Here is a 20385-nt window from a genome sequence, read left to right as displayed (position 1 = left end):
TCCATCTCACTGTCCACTCATTTAACTCGTGCTTCATGAGCTTACCTATGAGGATGTTACAGCAGATAGTGTCAAAAGCCTTGCTGAAGTCAAGGTACACAATATCCAGTGCTCTTTCATCATCCATCATTGAAGGCTATCAGACCAGTCAAGCAAGATTTCCTCTTGGTGAATACATGCTGAGTACTCCTGAGAACCTTTTTTTCTTCCATGTACTTATAGATGACCTCCAGCATGAGCCACTTCATCACCTTTTGAGGGACAATGGTGAGGCTCACTGGCCCGTAGTTTCCTGGGTCATATTTCTACACAGATCTCAAGAAAATGCCAAACACAAAGATGGCTTCTTCCATCTATGTACAAGGCATACTGTTTTAGTGGACTGAAGGAAAGCCATATAGCAAGTACAGTAATACTGCTCCTAAAAAACAGTAGCCACATTAAAAATAAGAAGCTGTCTCACCAACCTGTAATTTTCACATCCTCCTGTTCTTGCTTTTAGGCTCAACAGAATGAAAATGGAAACTGGCATTACATGAGCACTTGAATGAACTCCATACACTCTAACCTTTAACAAAATAATGCAGCAGTCAGTCTCTGATTTGTTTCCTTTCCTTTCTTCCTCCAAAAAAAAAAACAACAGCTGAAACGCTGTTTTTGTTGCAGCACAGTCTAATAGAGGCTGTAATCCACATTCTCAAAGCCTTTGAGGATTTAATCCCACAGATAAACTCAAGAGATGGCTGCAGATCTGTGTGGCATGAGCTGTCATGCTCTGACAGTCCATCTTAAGCATCAAGGCAATGAAAGAAAATTCTAACTCTGATATGTGAATCTAGCATTTATAAATACTCATTTATATTGGAAAAGACCTTTAAGAACTCTAAGTCCAACCATTAACCTAAGTCTGCTACGTCCCGGAGTGCCACATCTACACGTGTTTTTAAACACTTCCAGGAATGGTGACTCCCAGCACTTCCCTCAGCAATCTGTTCCAGTGCTTGGCAGTCCTTCTGGGGAAGAAACTTTTCCTAATATCCAGGCTAAATCTCTCCTGGTGCAACCTGGGACCATTTCATCTTATCCTTTCATTTATTACCTGGGAGAGGAGACCAACACCCACCTCACTACAACTTCCTTTCAGGCAGTTGTGGAGAGCAGTAACATCTCCTCTTGGTCTCCTTTTCTCCAGGCTAAAGAATTCCTTCAGCAACTCCCTGTAAGACTTGTTCTCTAGACCCTTCACCAGCTTCACTGCGCTTATGTGGACACGCTCCAGCACCTCGACATCTTTACTGTAGTGAGTGACCCAAAACTGAACACAGTACGCAAGGTACAGCTTCACCACTGCCAAACACTGGTGGACAATCACAGGATCACAGGATGTCAGGGGTTGGAAAGGACCCAAAGAGATCATCCAGTCCAACTCTCCTGCCAGAGCAGGACCATACAATCTAGCTCAGGTCACAGAGGAACACATTCAGACAGGCCTTCACAGTCTCCAGAGACACTTCTCTAGTCCTCTAGTTCACAACATTTTTGATATAAGCCAGGATACTCTTAGCCTTCCTGGCTACCTGGGCACACTTCTGGCTCGTATTCAGCCAACTTTGCTAGCTTCTTTTCTGCTGAACAACTTTCCAGCCACTCTTCTCCACGCGTGTAGCATTGCATGGGGCTGTTCTGACTTGACTGCAGGATTCAGCATTGGGTTTTGCTGAATCTCACACCACTAATCCAGCCTGTCACAGTCCTGCTGTAGTGTCTTCCTACTCTCAAGCAGATCAACACTCACTTAACTTGGTGTCTTCTGCAAACTTACTGAGGGTGAATTTGATCCCCTTGTTCTGATCACTGATAAAGATATTAAAGAGAACTGGCCCAAATACTAAGCCTGGAAGAACACCACTTGTAACCAGCTGCCAACAGGATTTAATTCCATTCACTACTACTTTTTGATCCAGGTCACCCAGGCAGTTTTTACCCAGCAAAGAGTGTATGTCTAAGCCATGAGCAGCCAGTTTCTCCAGGAGAACATGGTGGGAATTCAGTACTGGGAATTGAGCAGTATGCAGTTCTAGGCAGCACACAACACAACTCATCACTTTCAGGTATTCATTTTTTTGCTTTGACTCCCATGGACAGAGTGGTTGTTCTGGCTAAGCAGACAATACCAAGGGAAAAATGATGACATAAATCCCAGCCTGGTATCTTCCCCTAAGTTAAAAAAAAATATATTTGTTTGGCTCTCTCTGTTCTAAATGAGTGGAGTAACTAACAAAGTTGTCAGAGACTCGCCTGCTACGTTAACTTCAAGTGATGAGTATTTAAAGTGTAACGCTATCAAATTTGCACATTTTGTCTGCCTCACTGAGCCATGCCCAGCAAAGCTCCTGTGAGACACTCAGAAGGATATGGTATCTGACAACAAATCCAGGCTGCTTCCAGATAATGCTGAAACTCTTGTGCTCTTGAAACATAATCTATCCACAAATTATTTTAATTATCCACATATCCATCTACCTTTCTTTTCAAACCATGGAACTCAAATAGCTAATTTCTAAAGCCTAAACTGCTTGCACTACTTGACCAGGTACTGACTTACCAGTCATTTTATCTAGGTTTCATCTCATAGGGAGCTTATAGCATCTGCAATGTGTGTCTTCCATTCAAAATGGATCATCTAAGAAGCACTTGCTAGATCTTTATGTAAGCAGATTTTTTTAAGCTTTAAGACTACAAAATTCCAGTGAGTTATGCTAACATTTTTCAAGACAAGCTAGCTGTTTCAATTAAATAATTCAATTAACTTATTAAAGCAAACAATACTCTGTTTTTATATTAGTTGTATATATATATTTCTGTCTTCTTATTCAATGTATGTTCCTACTACATCTTTTTTTGGGGGTGGAGAGATGGGGAAGAATTCAGTACCTATAGATTTAAACTACAGACCAGTTGCAAAATGCAATGTCAAAGCAATCCCTGGATGCACAGATGGATGAAAAGTCCTCTTATTTCACTAATGGTAGGCATTTTGCTTAAGCTTTTGCCTTTTCTGAAAAGAATACAGAAATGCAACATAAAAAATCTCAAAGATGCCAGCTCAGAAAACAGAAGAATATGAATCAAAGTAAAGTCATCATGCCTTTAGATGAATTCCTTGGTACTCTCTGAGCACCAAGTGCTGGTGTGCATGTGCTGACATGCAGGTTTTCTTCCTCTTCAAGTTGAGAGGAAGGATTCACATCAAGTAAGATTTTCTCTGTGCTGCTGTTTCCTCTGTGGAAAATAAAACTGAAGCATCCTCTACTAAATTCAGCATATGGGAAAGCAGGAAAGGAAAAGAAGTGATAAAAACCCTCATGAGTTGGGCAGAAAGATTAATTTAACTGAAACCTGTGTCTTTTGAGAAATGGAGACTGAATATCAAAACATTAAAGCACAGCAAGGTTTTGACTGCAAGCCCAAATACAGCTGATATAAGACAGTCTGGTGTCCAGCACCAGAAATGTGATTTAGATTAACTTTCTCTACAAAAGGATCCATGACAAAAACTTTTTACCTCAGTTTAGAAGAAAACAGATACTATGCATTAATGAATGCAGCATTACATAAACATGTCTGGAAAGCCCTAAACCCCAGATTGCCAAAAGCACAAATATTAGACAAATAAACTCATGTCAGGCAAATGGGAATATTAAATATTACTTCTAAATAAAGAGGTCTCAATTCAGATAGAATTACTGCATAATTTCAACATTTCTAACATCAAATTTACATTAGATGCATAACTTCTTTTTTTTAGGTGGTTATGCTTAAATAGCTTCACCTTGCAAAAGCTTTGTTGTGATCTGTAGCTGTGATTTCTCTGGTTTTGGTTATCATATAGAGAATGCCTTGCATATATTTGGAAGACATGTATAATCTTATGACTTCCAACAACTTTCTTGGCAGCATTTTTGTTCTGTTTTCAAGTATTTCATACAGCACAACCACACCAACAGTGCGCTGAATCCCATGGCAAATATGTCACAACGTATTAAGTCACACAGGACTTCTACAAAATACAGAATTGTGAGTAAGCCCCAGCCAAATTCTGCTGAACTTCTCTAAGCACATCAGAATATGGATCATATTTTATATCTCACTTGGGAGATGATAAAGACAGCTATTCCTATTTTGAGCAGTGTTATGCAGATGATGACTGCTGTTACAGAATAAACACAATACTGGTAAGCCTTATGCATATACAACAAATCACTTCTCACCTTAAGAGCTTATGACACCACTGATCCAGAATGAAAGGGTATTTAGAAATTATGTGCTTAAAAAGCCTGAATCCATCTCTCCCAAATATTTGAATCTCATGTGCTGTTGCATATTACCAACACCTGAAGACTCTAGACCAGAAGAAATCTTACTATCTTGGTCATGTTTCTGAAGAGATTCCCCCATGATTAGTAGCGAACATCACGGTGCCACTGCAGTATAGACTTTCCTGTAGCACTGTCTCCTCTCTCACCTAAAGGCAATCTGGTCAGTTTCATGATGGTTTTAATAATACATGGCTCTTCAGATCACTACAGACCAGTACTGGAGGACCACTGAGAAAGAACAGTTGTAACATTCAGAAGACTGCACTACAAAACGCTTTCAGTATTAGAAACGATCTCTGACCCTCACTTCTGAAGGAGGTCTCTGTCTAAACAACAGCATAAGGGGGTGCAATTCCTGCAAGCATATGCCATGTAATAGGCAAGTTAGTTCATCACAGAAAAATCATGGAGAAGGAAAATAATCATATTTGATAGAGAACAGGCACGTGTGCAAAATCTTTGTGTAACTAACTCAGTAAGCAGAGAGAAGAATTCCTCAAACGAGGCAGATCACCAGGAACCCTGTCTGAAAGTGGCCAATACAAAGGGAGCGCATGAATGCCTTCCAGTCTACTTATTCACTAACAGCTCACTCTCTATCTAAATAGTCCAAAACTCACACTCTCGCTGATGTCTTCTGGCACTTTTTTCTGTAGGCTGAACACCCACCATGTCAAAATGTATTTTCTTCTATCAATTTCAGTTTAAATTAACTGATTGTTCCCTTGTTCTTGAATAGTGAGTATGTACTGTTTGCACTGCAGTACAGAAAGACCATTTTTTCCTTAATAGTACTGTTTCACTTTATTTTAAAATTAAACACACAAAAGCATTAAAAAGGGATTGCCTAAAGCAGAGAAGACAATTTTAGACTCTTCATGGGCCAGATGAAGGGAAACAAGGGTTTGAGAAAAGCTATTCTCAGATACCTGTTGTTTCAGTGCACAATATAACAAAACTGACGTTGGAAAACAACTAGAAGAATAGAAAGTGACTTGAGGAGAGGTCAAGAAGAGGAAAAAAATCCTACACCTCACATTTTTTTTGCATTTGCTTCTTTTATCCTTAGGAGCCAAAAGACCACTGAATATTTAAGTATATCTGGGACTCTATAAAAACTTCTTTAAGGAACAAGTCCACCACTGTGTTATATTTGATTCATCTGTTCTCCTTGCAATTGGAAAAAGAAAAACACGGACATATTAGTAATTACCAGCACAGGGGACCACTGTTGCCTCAAAAGGTCACTGTACTTAGACTCTTCCAGCCAAGGCAACACCACTCTGCCTTGTGCCATCACAAGGCAAATACTTTCCGAAATATGAACGCGTTTTTCACAGTGTGCACAGCACAGGTTAATCTTCCCCCCAAAACCAACTCAAATCTGCCAGTATCTAACTCCATTAAATAACAAATTATCTATTTGCCTCTAAGGAGTGCTGACTCTGTGGACATCAGTATAAGAATTAAGACATTTGTAAGCAAGCTTGGGTAGATGGTCTTACCCATTCTGCTAAGGTCCTTAATCACTAAGACCCTGGCTTCACTCCAAGGCACGAAGTGGTCCTCACTTAGACATCCAGCATTAGGAACACATCAATTATATTCTCCTAATCCTTAAGAATTCACTTTCAGTGAATGCAAATTGAGAGAAATGTAAATTCCAGTAAATTTCTGTTTCGATGACATATTTACCTCTCAGGACTAACATTTCAGGAGACATGACCTCCCTACTCAGAATTTAATAGTACTCCTAATGGTTTCATGTCTAGTCTTACTGAATTTCTAGTAATAAAATCTGTTATTCTTCTGTTTTATATTGACTATATCTGTGATGATTGCTTTGAACTGAAAACACCAGATTTTGCCCCAAAATGGCTGAAATTCATAATGCATCTACTTGTTGCATTCATAATACCCATACCCTGCTTTTCAAAACTGTAATGACACCTTCTGCAACAGTTTTACAGCCACCTGATGCCAGTGCAAGCAAGACATAAGGGTAACTGCATACTTATCTTTTTATTTTTCTGGTGATTCAGAGTGGCATAGGAAAGTCAGAGCAGACTTTCAAGGTTTTGGAACTGTCATTTTCTACCTTAAACACCTCATTACTGACACATGTAGAGTGTGTGTGCCTATCTCTGTGTGAAGACCTAGCATTTTATCTGCCCTTTCCACACACACACACACACACTAATAAAATAATCTTAAGAAAATAACTTCAATAGAAGATGCATATATCCAGGTGCAGCTGTATTTACCTTGCTTCAACTTCTCTCATGTAATTTTTGGGTTTAACTCTCCTTGAATTTCCTTAATGCAAGCCAGCTGAGTTTTTTCCTCCTGGGAATAGGTTATCATGCTTTTTGTTTGTTTACAACCCCCCTATCAGATACATTAACTATCAGAATCAGAAGAAAACCATTAGCTGCAGAAAAAACAGTAATCCAAGATAGTAATCAATCCTTGCACTTCGTCCACTGACTTGTGTGCTCTCTCTCTGCTGACAGGCCCATTCATGCTGGATTGAACTTGTGTTCTCTGAGTGAGACCATGACCCTCGCCTGCCACTTGACATTAGAGAGCTCCGCCTGGTTCACTAATGGATAGATCACATCAATAAATCTGATTCCTTGCACTGAGCTGAGGAAGCAGATGGAAAGAGATTAATCTCTGCTGACTGACATTACAGGGAAGATGTAAAAGATAACAGAAATTACTGGCTAGGTCTCATATGAACTCTGGTTCACTGATGCATGAGATCAGCCTTCCCAGTAGGCTCCACAGAAGGAATTGGATTTTTGTTTCTCCGTGAGCACTTTATGCCTGTCTTCATCTTCCGTTAACATCCTTCAGAGATGAAACCTTGTAGCTGGTGGTGTTTGCCCTTAGCAGAAGCTTATGAGTGACTGCCACAGAACCATATGGCTGCATTTAATGCAAATCCTAAGCCAGCACAGAAACTATGTTATGCTGTGAATTTGTCTCAGTTTATTTTTGGTGCAGAATTGCAATGAAAAAAGTTGGTTTAGAAAAAACAGAGGTGAATTTCCACTTCCTTATAGCCAATATGAATACTATCATAATCCTGGAAAAAGCTCCAAGGTCACATCAGATCAAATAATAATCAAAGTTTGGGAGAAACAACAAGAACTATTATCCATATGCAAACACATGGGAAACATCTGTGGCAACTGGAGATAAGCCTTTTCTAACAGCTTATTCAAATGTTTCAGAAAAACACTTTACATATAGTAACACTTGCTTGAATTTGGGTGGGTTTACACCAAGGAAATACTTTCCTTACAAACTGAAGATTGAGTGATAAGAAAGAGAAAAGTATTACGAGGGATGCAAGTACTTTTCTTACTGCTCATGTGTTCTTTCACATCTGGACCCTGGCAGATTCTGGGGGCTGCTGGAGAAAGAGTGGCAACCCACAGCTTCCAAGAGCAATTCAGACATGATGGTATTCCAATCTGCTGGACCAGGACATGGTTATGTGAAGGACTGGACAAAAACCCCAAACTTTCCCTCTTTAGTTCTGCAAGAGTAAATATCTTCCTCTGCAATGAACCTACCCTCTTGGTGGCATACGAAAGAATATAGTGCTACAGCATTCTGCAGGCACCTGTAAACATCCTAAATTTTGTTCCTCTGAACTCAGATTTGGGCTAATAGTTCTCACCCCTGAAGATGTTCATTTCTGTGATATGTAAACACATATCTAGGATCAAAAGAAACAGTATAATCAGACAGCCCTGCTGAGCCTGCTCATTCATGCTTCTCTCTGCTATGCGGCACTCTGTGAAGGTGAGCAAGGGAAACAAAAAATGCTAAACTACACTTTGCAGAAGTGAGCAGGAAAAGTTCAAACCAAATAATGACTCATGCTGCTGAATGGTCAAGCAAAGAAACCTGTCACAGTTTTAGTTACTCATATTCTTTGTTGCAGGATTATCTCATTACCTATTTTCCAGAGGACAGTGACACTAGACTTACACATTGGTGAAAAAATAGCAAGTGGGTCTGTTCTCCTTACTGGCCTCTGTTGGGTCTCTCTTAAGACTAGTACTTAGAAGTTTTCATCTACGTTGCAGTAAGTGACTTGGCTCTCATTATTGTTGTTAATATTCCCTTTTGAAGTAGGCAGCAGTTGAAGTGAACCTGAGCATCCCTTAATATACTTTCTTACGTGCTCATGTTGGTCCAGTTCTGCTATCTCCAAAAGAGAGAGTAAAGCATCCAAATTTTGCAATGAAGGCTGGAAATGCTCGTGTGAGCAGTAAGAATTTATATTACAAATCCTTATCTTATTCTTTATTCTCTGCTCTTCTGGAGTCATACCCATACCAAGATATAAAACTGCCTCTGAGATGAGGTACTCTAAACTTCCCCTGTTCCTGTCTTGAATAAATTAAACTTTCCAGAAATTAAAATCAAAGAATAAAGGTACAGGAGCAAGTAGTCTCCCTGTCTCTTTTACTAGTCTTGCTTTCTTCATAAAGCTAAAAAATAGTAATTGTTCTAAATGTCTCAAAAGGCACACGGGAACAACTCAGAGCTGCGTTATTTACCCAGAGACTAATTCAGGAGTCAGAACAAAGCTTGAACTGTCATCTTCAGCTTAAAGACCTGACTGAGGTACCAGACATTTAAAATAAGGTAAAACCAGAGGGAAGTTAAAGAAGTGAAGCATTTTACTGCCATTGGATGACAGGATCTGATTTTGCCTAAGCTGCAAGCAGGCTAAAGTTCCCATCATAAAGGGATGTATGAACCTTAGGTCTCCTGAACCTTTCCTCCAACAGAAGACAAAACCCCCAAAACTCCTTGCAAAGAGTCCTTGCTTAAATACAAATGGAATTTTCAAGCCTAAGCCCTGCACAGATATGAAATGTTCAGAAGATGAGGAGATTCTAGGAAAAAAAAAAAAACTAGCAAGATTTATCTACAAGAAATAACAAATACAGCCATTTGATGATAGTGAATCTTCCTTCTTCAGACTTTGACATCGAGACAACTTGGGGAGAGGACTATCAGTTACACAAAAGACTTTTTTTACTTCACACTAAACTGATTTGTCAACATGGATATTAACATATGTTTACATTTTAGAGAAAAGAATAGTGGTATCAAGTAAAGCCAACAATATACACCATCAAAATACTCTGAGGTTTCCAGCTGTCTTACGATAATTAATGCACTGTGCACTAATCTCTTGAGGCTATAAACAACTATTCTTTGGGTCTAGGCCTATGAATCACAAGAACTTCTATGCAAAATGTCTATTTCTATTACCATTATTAACACTAAAATTGTCAAATTCATTAGATTAATATTGTCCCTGGAAGACACACAGACTAAGAAATAGTCTATCAGAATGTAACACACGCATGACATGGAAACTAAGAAACAAATATATAATGATTCTAGCTGTGACACAGTATGTTAGTGAGGTTGATAAACTGAATCTTCATGCTGATAGCATGTTGTAGTCTCAAATCTATTATGCTTTGGAACTGATGCATTATTATCTCTGGACAACTTACACACCAGGAGATGATCCCTGCTAGTATAATTTGTAAAATGAAGGGATTACAAACAAGATAAATTTCATTGTATTGTTACCTGCTCAGAGGAATGTCATGTTACATAGTCCATTTGCCACAACACTTACATTTGCTGCTCCCATTACAAAAATATAACGTATAAACCAGGCACAGTTCTGTTAACTCTACTTTCTCAATTATATATTTGAATCAGTATTGTATAGTAACTGGTCTCCAGGGGAAAAAAAAGTATTTCTTTCTTTTCTAATACAGTATGCTTACATTTTTACTTTAAAGAAATGAAAAGATATTACAGTATTCCTGTAAATATCTGCAGCATCTGAGCTTGCAGATAATGATTAACTAATTGAATTTAACATGCCATTCTCTTCCTGCTGTTGACTTTAATTTGTGGCTAAGTGAAAGTTAAGAGGTTTTGGAACATGAAGCAGATCAATGTACAGTGTCAATCTATTTCACAGATTAATTAGTTATTAATGGGCAGATGCAGTTCGCATTTAATCAAATAGCACCTTCTCCCTGTTAAGAGCTACAATTAGTAAAACAGAATTTGGATAGAAAGCTCTGATTTTTACTACAGTATAAATAAACAAATAAACATAAAGGTAAATTCATGATTACTAATTCCTTAGTAAAACTTAACATACTGTGCAAACTAACAGGTTGAAATTCTTTAGAAATGGTATTGCTTTGTCAGGGTTTTTTGTCTGTGGGTCAGAAACCAAGTATACTGATTACTGACTTGGCATAAGAATGTCAAAATACAGCTCAAATGTAAGACAGATATTAATGACACAGTTAAGAAGATATCAAACAGTTCTATAGTATAGATTTTATTTAAATAAATTCCAATACTCCTTTATATGGAATTCTCTAAATGCAGTGATAGATATTTGTCAGCAGTTCTGATTTAAAACTAGGTGGTAAAAATACTACAGATGAAATAGAAAATTATCCTTAAGTTCTTTGATTAGTCATTCCTTATGCCACACATACCATCACTCTTCTGAGCCAGACATTTGTTAAACAGTAGATATAGTACAAGCTAAAGATCAGACCTGGCAAATCTGTAATCATGAAAACCACTTGCAACAGCTGCATAATCAGGCCATAAGGAATTATTAAAACCTCAATTGCAGTCTACTTTCTACACGAAAGCAAACACAGTTTGGCTGTCAAAGTTCACCATTTGGTATCTAGCATGACTCAGTATGAAAAGTGATTGAAAATATCATTAAAGAAAAAAAAGAACCTAAGAATCAGCTACAAAGGTAAGGAAAATGTGTTCCAGATGGTATTGACTATTGTAATGAATTTTATAAAAAAATAAAATGTTGTCTTCTTTGTCAACAGTTAGCATCATGCAAACACTTAGAGTCACATACCCATAACTGCTATCGTGATATGTTGGAGAAAACACATCCATCTCTATAAGGCTGTCATGACCATTTGCAAGGACTGCTTGATTTTCTAATTCTCTATACACAAAGATACAAAAAAGATGAAATTAGAGGAGCAATTTCAAATTAAAGAATGGGATGATCCCACAATGCCAGTTCTGTTCCACAACTTTCTTTTCACATAGATATGCAAAACTGCAACTGCATTTTGAATGTGGGATTTATCTGCCTCCCATGCCTGTGGCAAAACGGTCTTAATGACTGAGTAGTGTATAGTGAGGGATGTTGCTTACTTCATGAGGCTGGACCAAAGATGGAAGTATTAAAAGCGAACTGAGACTATTAAAAGACAGTCTTTTGCTGGCTATGATGCACAACCAGCCAGTCAGAAAACATGCAGAGAGCTGGCTACCAGAGTTGAGTGGAGATCTCACATTCTGCAAACAACACTGCACAGCGGCAGAGGAGGGAAAGGAATGACCCACATACTCTGGTTCTCTAAAGCAATGGTGAGAAAACAAAGAGGAAGAAACAAAGCTTGCACTATTACTTTGTTTAGAAGTCCATATTTCTTTCACCACCCTAAACCAGGAAAATAATCAGTTCTGGAAAAGAAACTTGAGCCCATGCTTCCTTCAAGGATAGCACACCTTTAAAGAGGGGAATGATGAATTCAAGGAATACTGTGCAAACACTACTGAATTCTGGAGTATGAGTTCTTATGTAAGACGAGACAAAATCACAGAATCATAGAATCAACCAGGTTGGAAGAGACCTCCAGGATCATCCAGTCCAACCTAGCACCCAGCCCTATCCAATCAACTAGACCATGGCACTAAGTGCCTCATCCAGTCTTTTCTTGAACACCTCCAGAGACTGCAACTCCACCACCTCCCTGGGCAGCCCATTCCAATGGCAAATCACTCTCTCTGGGAAGAACTTCCTTCTAACATCCAGCCTATACTTCCCCCGGCACAACTTGAGACTGAGTTCCTTTGTTCTGTCGCTGGTTGCCTGGCAGAAGAGACCAACCCCCACGTGGCTACAACCTCCCTTCAGGTAGTTGCAGACAGCAATGAGGTCACCCCTGAGCCTCTTCCTCTTCAGGCTAAACAACCTCAGCTCCCTCAGCCTCTCCTCACAGACTGTGTCCCAGGCCTCTCACCAGCTTTGTTGCCCTTCTCTGGACATGTTCCAGCACCTCAACATCTCTCTTGAATTAAGGAGCCCAGAGCTGGACACAGTACTCAAGGTGTGGCCTGACCAGTGCTGAGCACAGGGGAAGAATAACCTCCCTTGTCCTACTGGCCACACTCTTCCAGATACAGGCCAGGATGCCATTTGCTCTCCTGGACACCTGGGTACACTGCTGGCTCATCTTCAGCCTACTATCTACCAGTACCCCCAGGTCCCTTTCTTCCTGGCTGCTCTCCAGCCACTCTGTCCCCAGCCTGTAGTGCTGCTTGCAGTTATTGTGGCCAAAGTGTAGAACCCTGCACTTGGTCTTGTTAAATCTCATCCCATTGGCCTCTGCCCACCCATCCAGCCTGTCAAGATCCCTCTGCAGGGCTCTCCTACCTTCCAACAGATCAACACCTGCTCCTAGCTTGGTGTCATCTGCAAACTTACTGATGATGGACTCAATCTCTTCATCCAGATCACCTATAAAGATACTGAACAGCACTGGTCCCAACACTGATACTTGGGGAACACCACTACTGACTGGCTGCCAACCAGATGTGGCACCGTTCACCACCACTCTCTGGGCCCACATAATGTGGTCAAATTTCAAGTACTCTTAGTGACCGCAAGGGATTTTTGAACAGGAAGGATGCCAGAGATCAAGCAAAAATCTCAAGTAAGACATTATTGACACCAAGGAGAACTTATATAAGCACATGGGCTCAGTGTACTACGATCCAAGTAGATGCTTGGTGAGCATCCAATTGCATGTGAATGTCAAAAGAAAACAGAACTTCTCTATTAAACTCTGAAAACAACACTGCTTGTTTGACTTAACAAATATGTCTGCTGTGCATACACTGACCCCATGGTTATGGCATGTCAGTCTTTAAAAATGCATGCACACTTTCAGCAATCTAAACAAAATAAAGTCTTTTTTTCTTCAACTTGCAGACCAGAAATGTGGCATGCCCACAAAAGAGCCAGACTTGAACTCCATCTCCAGATTATGCCCTTATTTTGTATGTATGTCTACTCAATATAACATGTCTAATCAAGCCCATATATGAAAACCTGAAAGACTTAGAGAATAGAACAGTATTGAACCTGATTAAACCAGGCACTGTTTTAGTGGGTGGAATGCATAAAATAAGATTTGTTGAGCAGACCTTAACCTCCAGCAACACTGCTCTTGCAATCAATCAGCCTGTACACAAATTGATTTAAGACTTCCCTGCAAACTATCAACACCCTCTTACACACCTTAATCATACTGAAGGCACTACCTTCAGTCCACCCCAACAAAGACATATGAGTACATTCATCACACTTTAGGAGTTTCTAAAATATTCACATTCTAGAATGAAGTTTGGGTCAAACTTGAATAATGGATTTCTAGATATTGTTTTATCTGTGCCACTTCTGAAGAATTCTAGCACTCTGATACAAATCCTTCAAAATGCTGAAATATTTTTCTGACACCAATTATTTACTCCACTAGTTCCCTTTTTCTTATTGGTAAAATAAATAACTGAATACAGTAATGCTACTACTTAATCTATTTTTAAGTGTAAGTTAGAGGTAAGAAAAAACTAAACCATATCAGTATAGATTATTAAAAAACGTGATAGATTTGTGGTAGTTTCTATTAAAAAAATCCAAAATCCATCATACAAAATAGAGTAATCTTTCACAAAATGAGATATTTTATACAGCAGATCAAGTAAATAAAAGCAAAGCTCTTCTTTGATTCACTGACACATAAGCACAGGCCCTCAATAAAGTTATAACTCCACGATGACAGAGTTATCTTAGACATTCAATTAATGAAATATTGCCTGAGAAGTATTGCACTGAGAGATGCTACCAGCTTACTTCTATCCACAAATTGACAAATTCTAACATACTGTTCCACTGCATGTCTTGTAATTGATCGAGACATAATTGATTGTGCATTAGAAAAAAATCTGCACATGTTTAATAAAGCACTTAAAGAAGTGCTTTCCTAACCATTTAAAAATAGCAGTAATTTAGATCCTACTAGAATGCAAAGCCACGACAATGTAGCTAATGATCCCAGTGCTCAAAAACTCACTACTAAAACTAGTAAGTGAACCGAAACTTAAAGATCAATGATAATCAACCCCCCTTACTAATATTTAGTAACTTAATAATTATTTGCCATATTCAGACATCTGACCTGTAGTCTTGCATTTGAATAATTCTGTATGTACAACCAGTACAAACAAAATCTGAAGTTATTTGATGTAGTCTTGGTTTTTATTTCTTCAGAAGTTAACACTGCTCTATGGTACTGGCTTCTCCATTAGGTCGATTGATTCTCCAGCTGAACCTAACATGCAACATGTTGAGGAAGAGTCTAATAGTAAAGATTGTTAAACATCCAATGGAAAAGTTGTGTAGTCTGCAGGAAATGCTTTCTTACTATCCTGCCTTTTTTTGTTGTTGTTGTTAAATGTAGATTTTACTCATCCCTGACAGTGAAGACTGCTCAGTAACCTCATCGTCATGGCAAAGATGAAAGAAGCAATGGCATAATCCATGTTATAGTTTTAAGCCTTCACAAAATTTTAAGCAAAGAGTCTTCTTACACTGTAAACCCCATAAATTGGGATTTCTGTTTTATTATCAGTCACCTCACAGTTCATCTATTTAACTGTAATAGAGATGATATATACAAAAGCATTAACTCCACAGAGCAAAATTAGAGAATATTCTATTAAATATACAACTGAATCCAGTATTATGAAATATATATTTAGAAGTCACTTCTATTACCACTGCAAAACAATAGGGACAAAAACCTCCCTCAGGCTTTGTAAATCCATCCCTCACACCTACATGCACATACACAAACCCTGCCTATTCACTATCCAGCTGCATGACGGCACATTGCAGGTCATTTTTATGCCACCCATCACCAGTATGAACCTACAAAGGCAGAAAGATAGCTATATATATGCTGACATCCACATTCTTTACCTTGAAATGGGGAAAATAAAAAGCTGACTGTGAGCACAAGCTAAAACACTGCCAAAGAGGAAATAAACTTTGTGGCTGAGAAAAGGATGAAGGTAGAGGCTTATCATAAAGTTCATATAGTTTAAACTGGGTCTAAAAACCACACTCTGTATAGAAAGTTAACCAATAAGGGAAAAAACAATGACAAATAAAAGGGGGGCTTCAGTTTCATTGTTCCAACCAAGTGAGACTATTACAGAATGAATTATGGTAGGGTTCTGTCAGGTTTTATGCAAAATTTTCAGTTACAGTTAATTTACAAGTGTTCAAATCTTCAACACTCAAAGCCCTTTAAGCTTTCCATCAAGAACATTTAAAAGATGAAAAGACTGTAGTTGGTAGAATGTATTCACTCCAGGTTGGAAATGTTATTCTCATTTGAGTTCTTTGCTGTTTTCTTTAGAAACACAATAAACACATAGATGTCAATAGAAGCAAACATGAAAGACCTTATCCATCTACTGAATATTAACCAGTGTCTGGAAAATGTCAAACATCTTATTCCCAGAAGAAACTTCTACTTGTTCTATAAACCCCCTTTTTCTTAATGTACTAAATTGTCTGTGTATGATGATGAAATCCCTTCAGTGAAATCCTATTACACAGTGTCTATGTCTCATAAGCAATCAACAGAGCCAAAGAAAGCTAAGAAAAGGAATAGTCATTCCCAACAGCCTGATGGAAGAGTTGCCTGAAGCAACTCTAGAGACAAAAGTACCTAGTAGAGAATCTTAAGGTCATAATAAGCTTTAAATTGGTTGAGATCAGCTGGACTATCTTTATTTTGCTACAAAACATTATTTCAAGGGATTCAGAGAAAGAACTGAAGGGATTTCAAAAACATTTTCAAGAATTGCTTTCAGTTTCAACACTATTATAAATGCTCAGTTTGGTGACTGAATTGGAATAACATGGCTTTTGTTAATAAAAAAAAATCAGCACTGATTGAGTGTCATGTGACTACTTACTGCAGGTAAATTCAGCTCTGTAGCCTTAAGTCCTACAAATTTTTTTGAGAGATCATTCTGCATCCAAAGCTGCTATTCACCTTTGTGTTAGCTACTTCTTTGCTAAAGCCAGGTATCAATTACAGGACAAAAAAGAACGAGGACATATACGTCACTGTACCAGAAGTGAGTTCTTTCATCTCAGCAACTTCAATAATCACTTAGCCTCACATGGTAATCAGCTAGCCTCACATGGGAATTTCTTTAAAGGGACCAAGAGCTAGAGTTAGAAAATCATATAGAAAGTTCACTGATACTCAATCTGTATGGCGGTATATATTTGACACACAATATATCTGGCAAGCAAGGCAAATAATGTCTTCCAACAGTCAAAAGCCACAGATTATGTACAAGAAGAAAAATGCTCATCTGGAAACACTGGTATATAGTCTCTGAGTCAAATTATTCTGCAATAGGCATTGTAAGGGAAAAGAGTGATACTGTGGATTTTAGAGAAAGGAGAGGTGTCTTTAGGACTGAAAAGTTTTCCAGTTTATTGCTGAATGAGAGGAGGTATTAGCTGCTGGCCATTCATTGAGTTAAAGGTTTTCTTTAGAAGTGCCATAGGCTGTAGTAGTACCTAAGTAATTACCTGCTTTCCAGTGGTGCATTACTGCCAAGGACCCAGCTGTCCTGCAGCTGGACTGACTCAGGTGTGGTTTGCAGCTCGGCGGGCAAAGCAGCCGGCGGGGCCGGACTCTGATTCCTCCTATTTGTCAGTGAATTTCTGTTAAGTGAGGTGATGGATGGGTGATGCTGTGCTGAATGTTGCTTGTGAGAAGGTGGCAAAGGCTGCAGGGTCGACTGGCCTTGGTTATTTGGAGGTTGTTCTAAGAAGAAAGAAAATTACAGTTCGTTATACACCGCCTTAACATTTGCTACAACAAAAGCAGAATGAGAAATTCAATCTAAGTCTATCATCTAATATATTAGCATATTATTCTATTAGCAGACATTCAGTGACATTCTCTTAGAGCAAGTTTACCCTTGATACACCAAGCTCTAATTAATATACAACAGATGGTAAAATTGCTTTTGGTTTTAATTTGTTTCAGTTTTTTGGGTGGTTGTTTTTTTTTTTTTTAATCTGGTTTTATTAACACCTACAGAAAATAGCATCTGACAGATCCCCTAATGTGCCTTCAGATTTCAGCTTTTTTTAACAAACCAACCCTGAAATTAAATGGGTAATTTCGGTAGAACACAAAGGTTTTCAGAAGGCATATAATCCCTATAATTATTTAATGGAGTTTTTTAAGCTTTATTTAACCGCAATAAATTATTACAAGCTAGCTGCTGAACAGCAGTAGACTACTCCAGCTTGGTGCATTTCAAATAAGGCAGATCTGCACTGCGATCTGCTAATAGACGCTAAGTATTCTTTAGCAGAAGGTCACTCTGTGAAGCAGATGTTGCTTCATGGATATTTAACAGACTGAATCACATCTGATTACAACGTCAGAAGACTCATATACTTAATGACCATCACATCCATTAGAACACACAGAGAACAGATTTTCCAATTTCACACTATGCAATATAACTACAGTTTGGAGTAAGTCATAGGTGATCAGAGAGTCGGGCCAAAAGAAAAAAAAGAGGAAAAAAGGAAATATTTTTGCCTTAACCAAACACACAACCCATAAGGCTTAAAAACAAGACCTTAAACCCACAAACCTCACAATAAAATACCTTCATCAGTGTTTGGTTGTGAAAAATCAGTAGCAGATAAACCAGAAATAGAAGACAAACCTTGCCATGTACACAGTGAACACAGAGTTAGAAAAAACCCAACAACAACCTGGTGATATATCATAATTCAGCAATAACTAATGACACAAAGTTCAACACTTAACAATATGTAATTCACATTGCAATCTACTTCCTACACTAACGTAACACAACATACTTAGTAATATGAATGCCAGTTTTAAGCAGAGCAGACGATACAGGGCCTGCACTTTGCTTGTAGTCCAAATGGTTTCACATAGTTTTTAAATTAGTTATTTGATCTTCATAAGCAATTCCCTGTTTGGAATTGGTTATAACTGCAAATTGTTACCAACCCAATAATAATGTCTTGGTACAGAAAACACACCAAAAGGATTTCTGTTGAAACAGATGCTTCAAATAACTTACAGGTTACTACTATAAAAATAACTTAACAGTGAGTATTTGCTCGTGTTGTGAACATACGAAAAGCTGAGAATGTTAAGAAATAGTTGTGCTAAGCTTGAACAGAAAATACAGCCCTTAGAATAATTTCTTTTCCGAGAACGTCATTCTCTATTCCAGTTATTTATCTTGTCTGGTCAGTAGGACTTCTGCCACTAACAGCAGCAACGTCAAAGCTGTCATGAAAATTGTGACAGCCATTTACATTGTCAATAAGGTTTTTGAGACCAAATCCTTAAACACATCAATGAAAAATTAGCTCCTAAGAAGGCTACAAATGATCAGCTTTGTCTTTACCAACACTGACTGTCACGGCATGTGATTACCATCACTATCACAATTTTCAAGCCACTTTTCAATGTACCAGCTGAAGAAAAGTTAACAAACTAACAACAGAAAAGACTTCCCCCTTCCCCCACCCCCGTGTCTACTTAAAATGGTATATGATTTAGATTACAAGCTATTTCTTGTCTGGCACACAGTTAACTCTGCTCCTACATAGAATCAACCAGGTTGGAAGAGACCTCCAAGATCATCCAGTCCAACCTAGCACCCAGCCCTAGCCAGTCAACTAGACCATGGCACTAAGTGCCTCATCCAGTCTTTTCTTGAACACCTCCAGAGATGGTGCCTCCACCACCTCCCTGGGCAGCCCATTCCAATGGGAAATCACTCTCTCTGAGAAGAACTTCCTCCTAACATCCAGCCTATACTTCTCCCAGCACAACTTGAGACTGTGTCCCCTTGTTCTGTTCTATTTTATGACATCTAAGTGTATGTGTCATATCAATACGTACATGTGCACACGTGCCTGTGCGAGTATTTACAGATGTGCATGCGTAAATGTATATACGTGTAACGGAGTAACTACATCACAGGAAAAACTACAAGTGAGATTAAATAACTTTAATTATTTTTAATCAGCTGAATTAGTTAATCAAAATTATCCTAAGGATCCGACTTATTGCCTTCATTATTCCCTTTTTTGGCTCTCCTACCTGCCTAGCCTTGTTGAACAGTGTTGCCATGATCAGTGCAACACTGTTCTCCTTTGCAGCTCCTATTGGCCAAATTGTTATCCTGACATTCCTTCTCTTCATTAATTTCTCATCTCATCCAAATCAATCTGAGAATCAATCTGTTAATCTATCATTTATAGTACTAAAGATTCTGCACTGCTATAGACAAATCAGATAATAAATTAATTGTTGATCTCTTGCACAATGAGGGTGTAAGGGGATGATAGCAGGGCTGTAGGCTTGTTTTGGGTACAAATCAGATATTCCCATACACTCTACCAGCAAGGAAGAGGGACAGTACATGCTCTGCAAAGGGTATTTATGTACTCACCCCAAAAATGCATCTCTCTAGTGACCACACCCATAACACGCGGAAAGAGTGAAACTGTAATCCTCAACCCATAAACTAACTACTCAGATCACTGTTGGAGATTAAGATTATTCCCCCAGAAATTTACAGTGAGCCTACAAAGCCCTTTTGTTATACAATATATAAACATCACTGACCGTGAAACTACAGAGTAACATAGCCAAGAATTAGGAGTTGCAGAATGAGGTTGTAACCATAAACTGCAGACTAGAAGTGAGCTAGAAAAGCACAGCAA

The 20385-nt window shown here is 38.5% G+C and overlaps 1 protein-coding gene across 35 annotated transcripts in view; it reads right to left on the bottom strand.

The window, feature by feature from the left end:
- Positions 1–20385, bottom strand: part of TENM3 (teneurin transmembrane protein 3) — a 1288622-nt gene that overhangs the window by 131330 nt on the left and 1136907 nt on the right. For all 35 annotated transcript variants that reach the window (XM_064148897.1, XM_064148896.1, XM_064148915.1 and 32 more), the window contains one exon: positions 17179–17416. In XM_064148897.1, the coding sequence (XP_064004967.1) occupies positions 17179–17416 (238 nt within the window). The remainder of the gene's footprint in view (positions 1–17178; positions 17417–20385) is intronic.

Source organism: Pogoniulus pusillus, chromosome 9 (assembly GCF_015220805.1).
Source record: "Pogoniulus pusillus isolate bPogPus1 chromosome 9, bPogPus1.pri, whole genome shotgun sequence".
Lineage (NCBI taxonomy): Eukaryota > Metazoa > Chordata > Aves > Piciformes > Lybiidae > Pogoniulus > Pogoniulus pusillus.
This window is presented reverse-complemented; position numbering and strand designations above follow the sequence as displayed.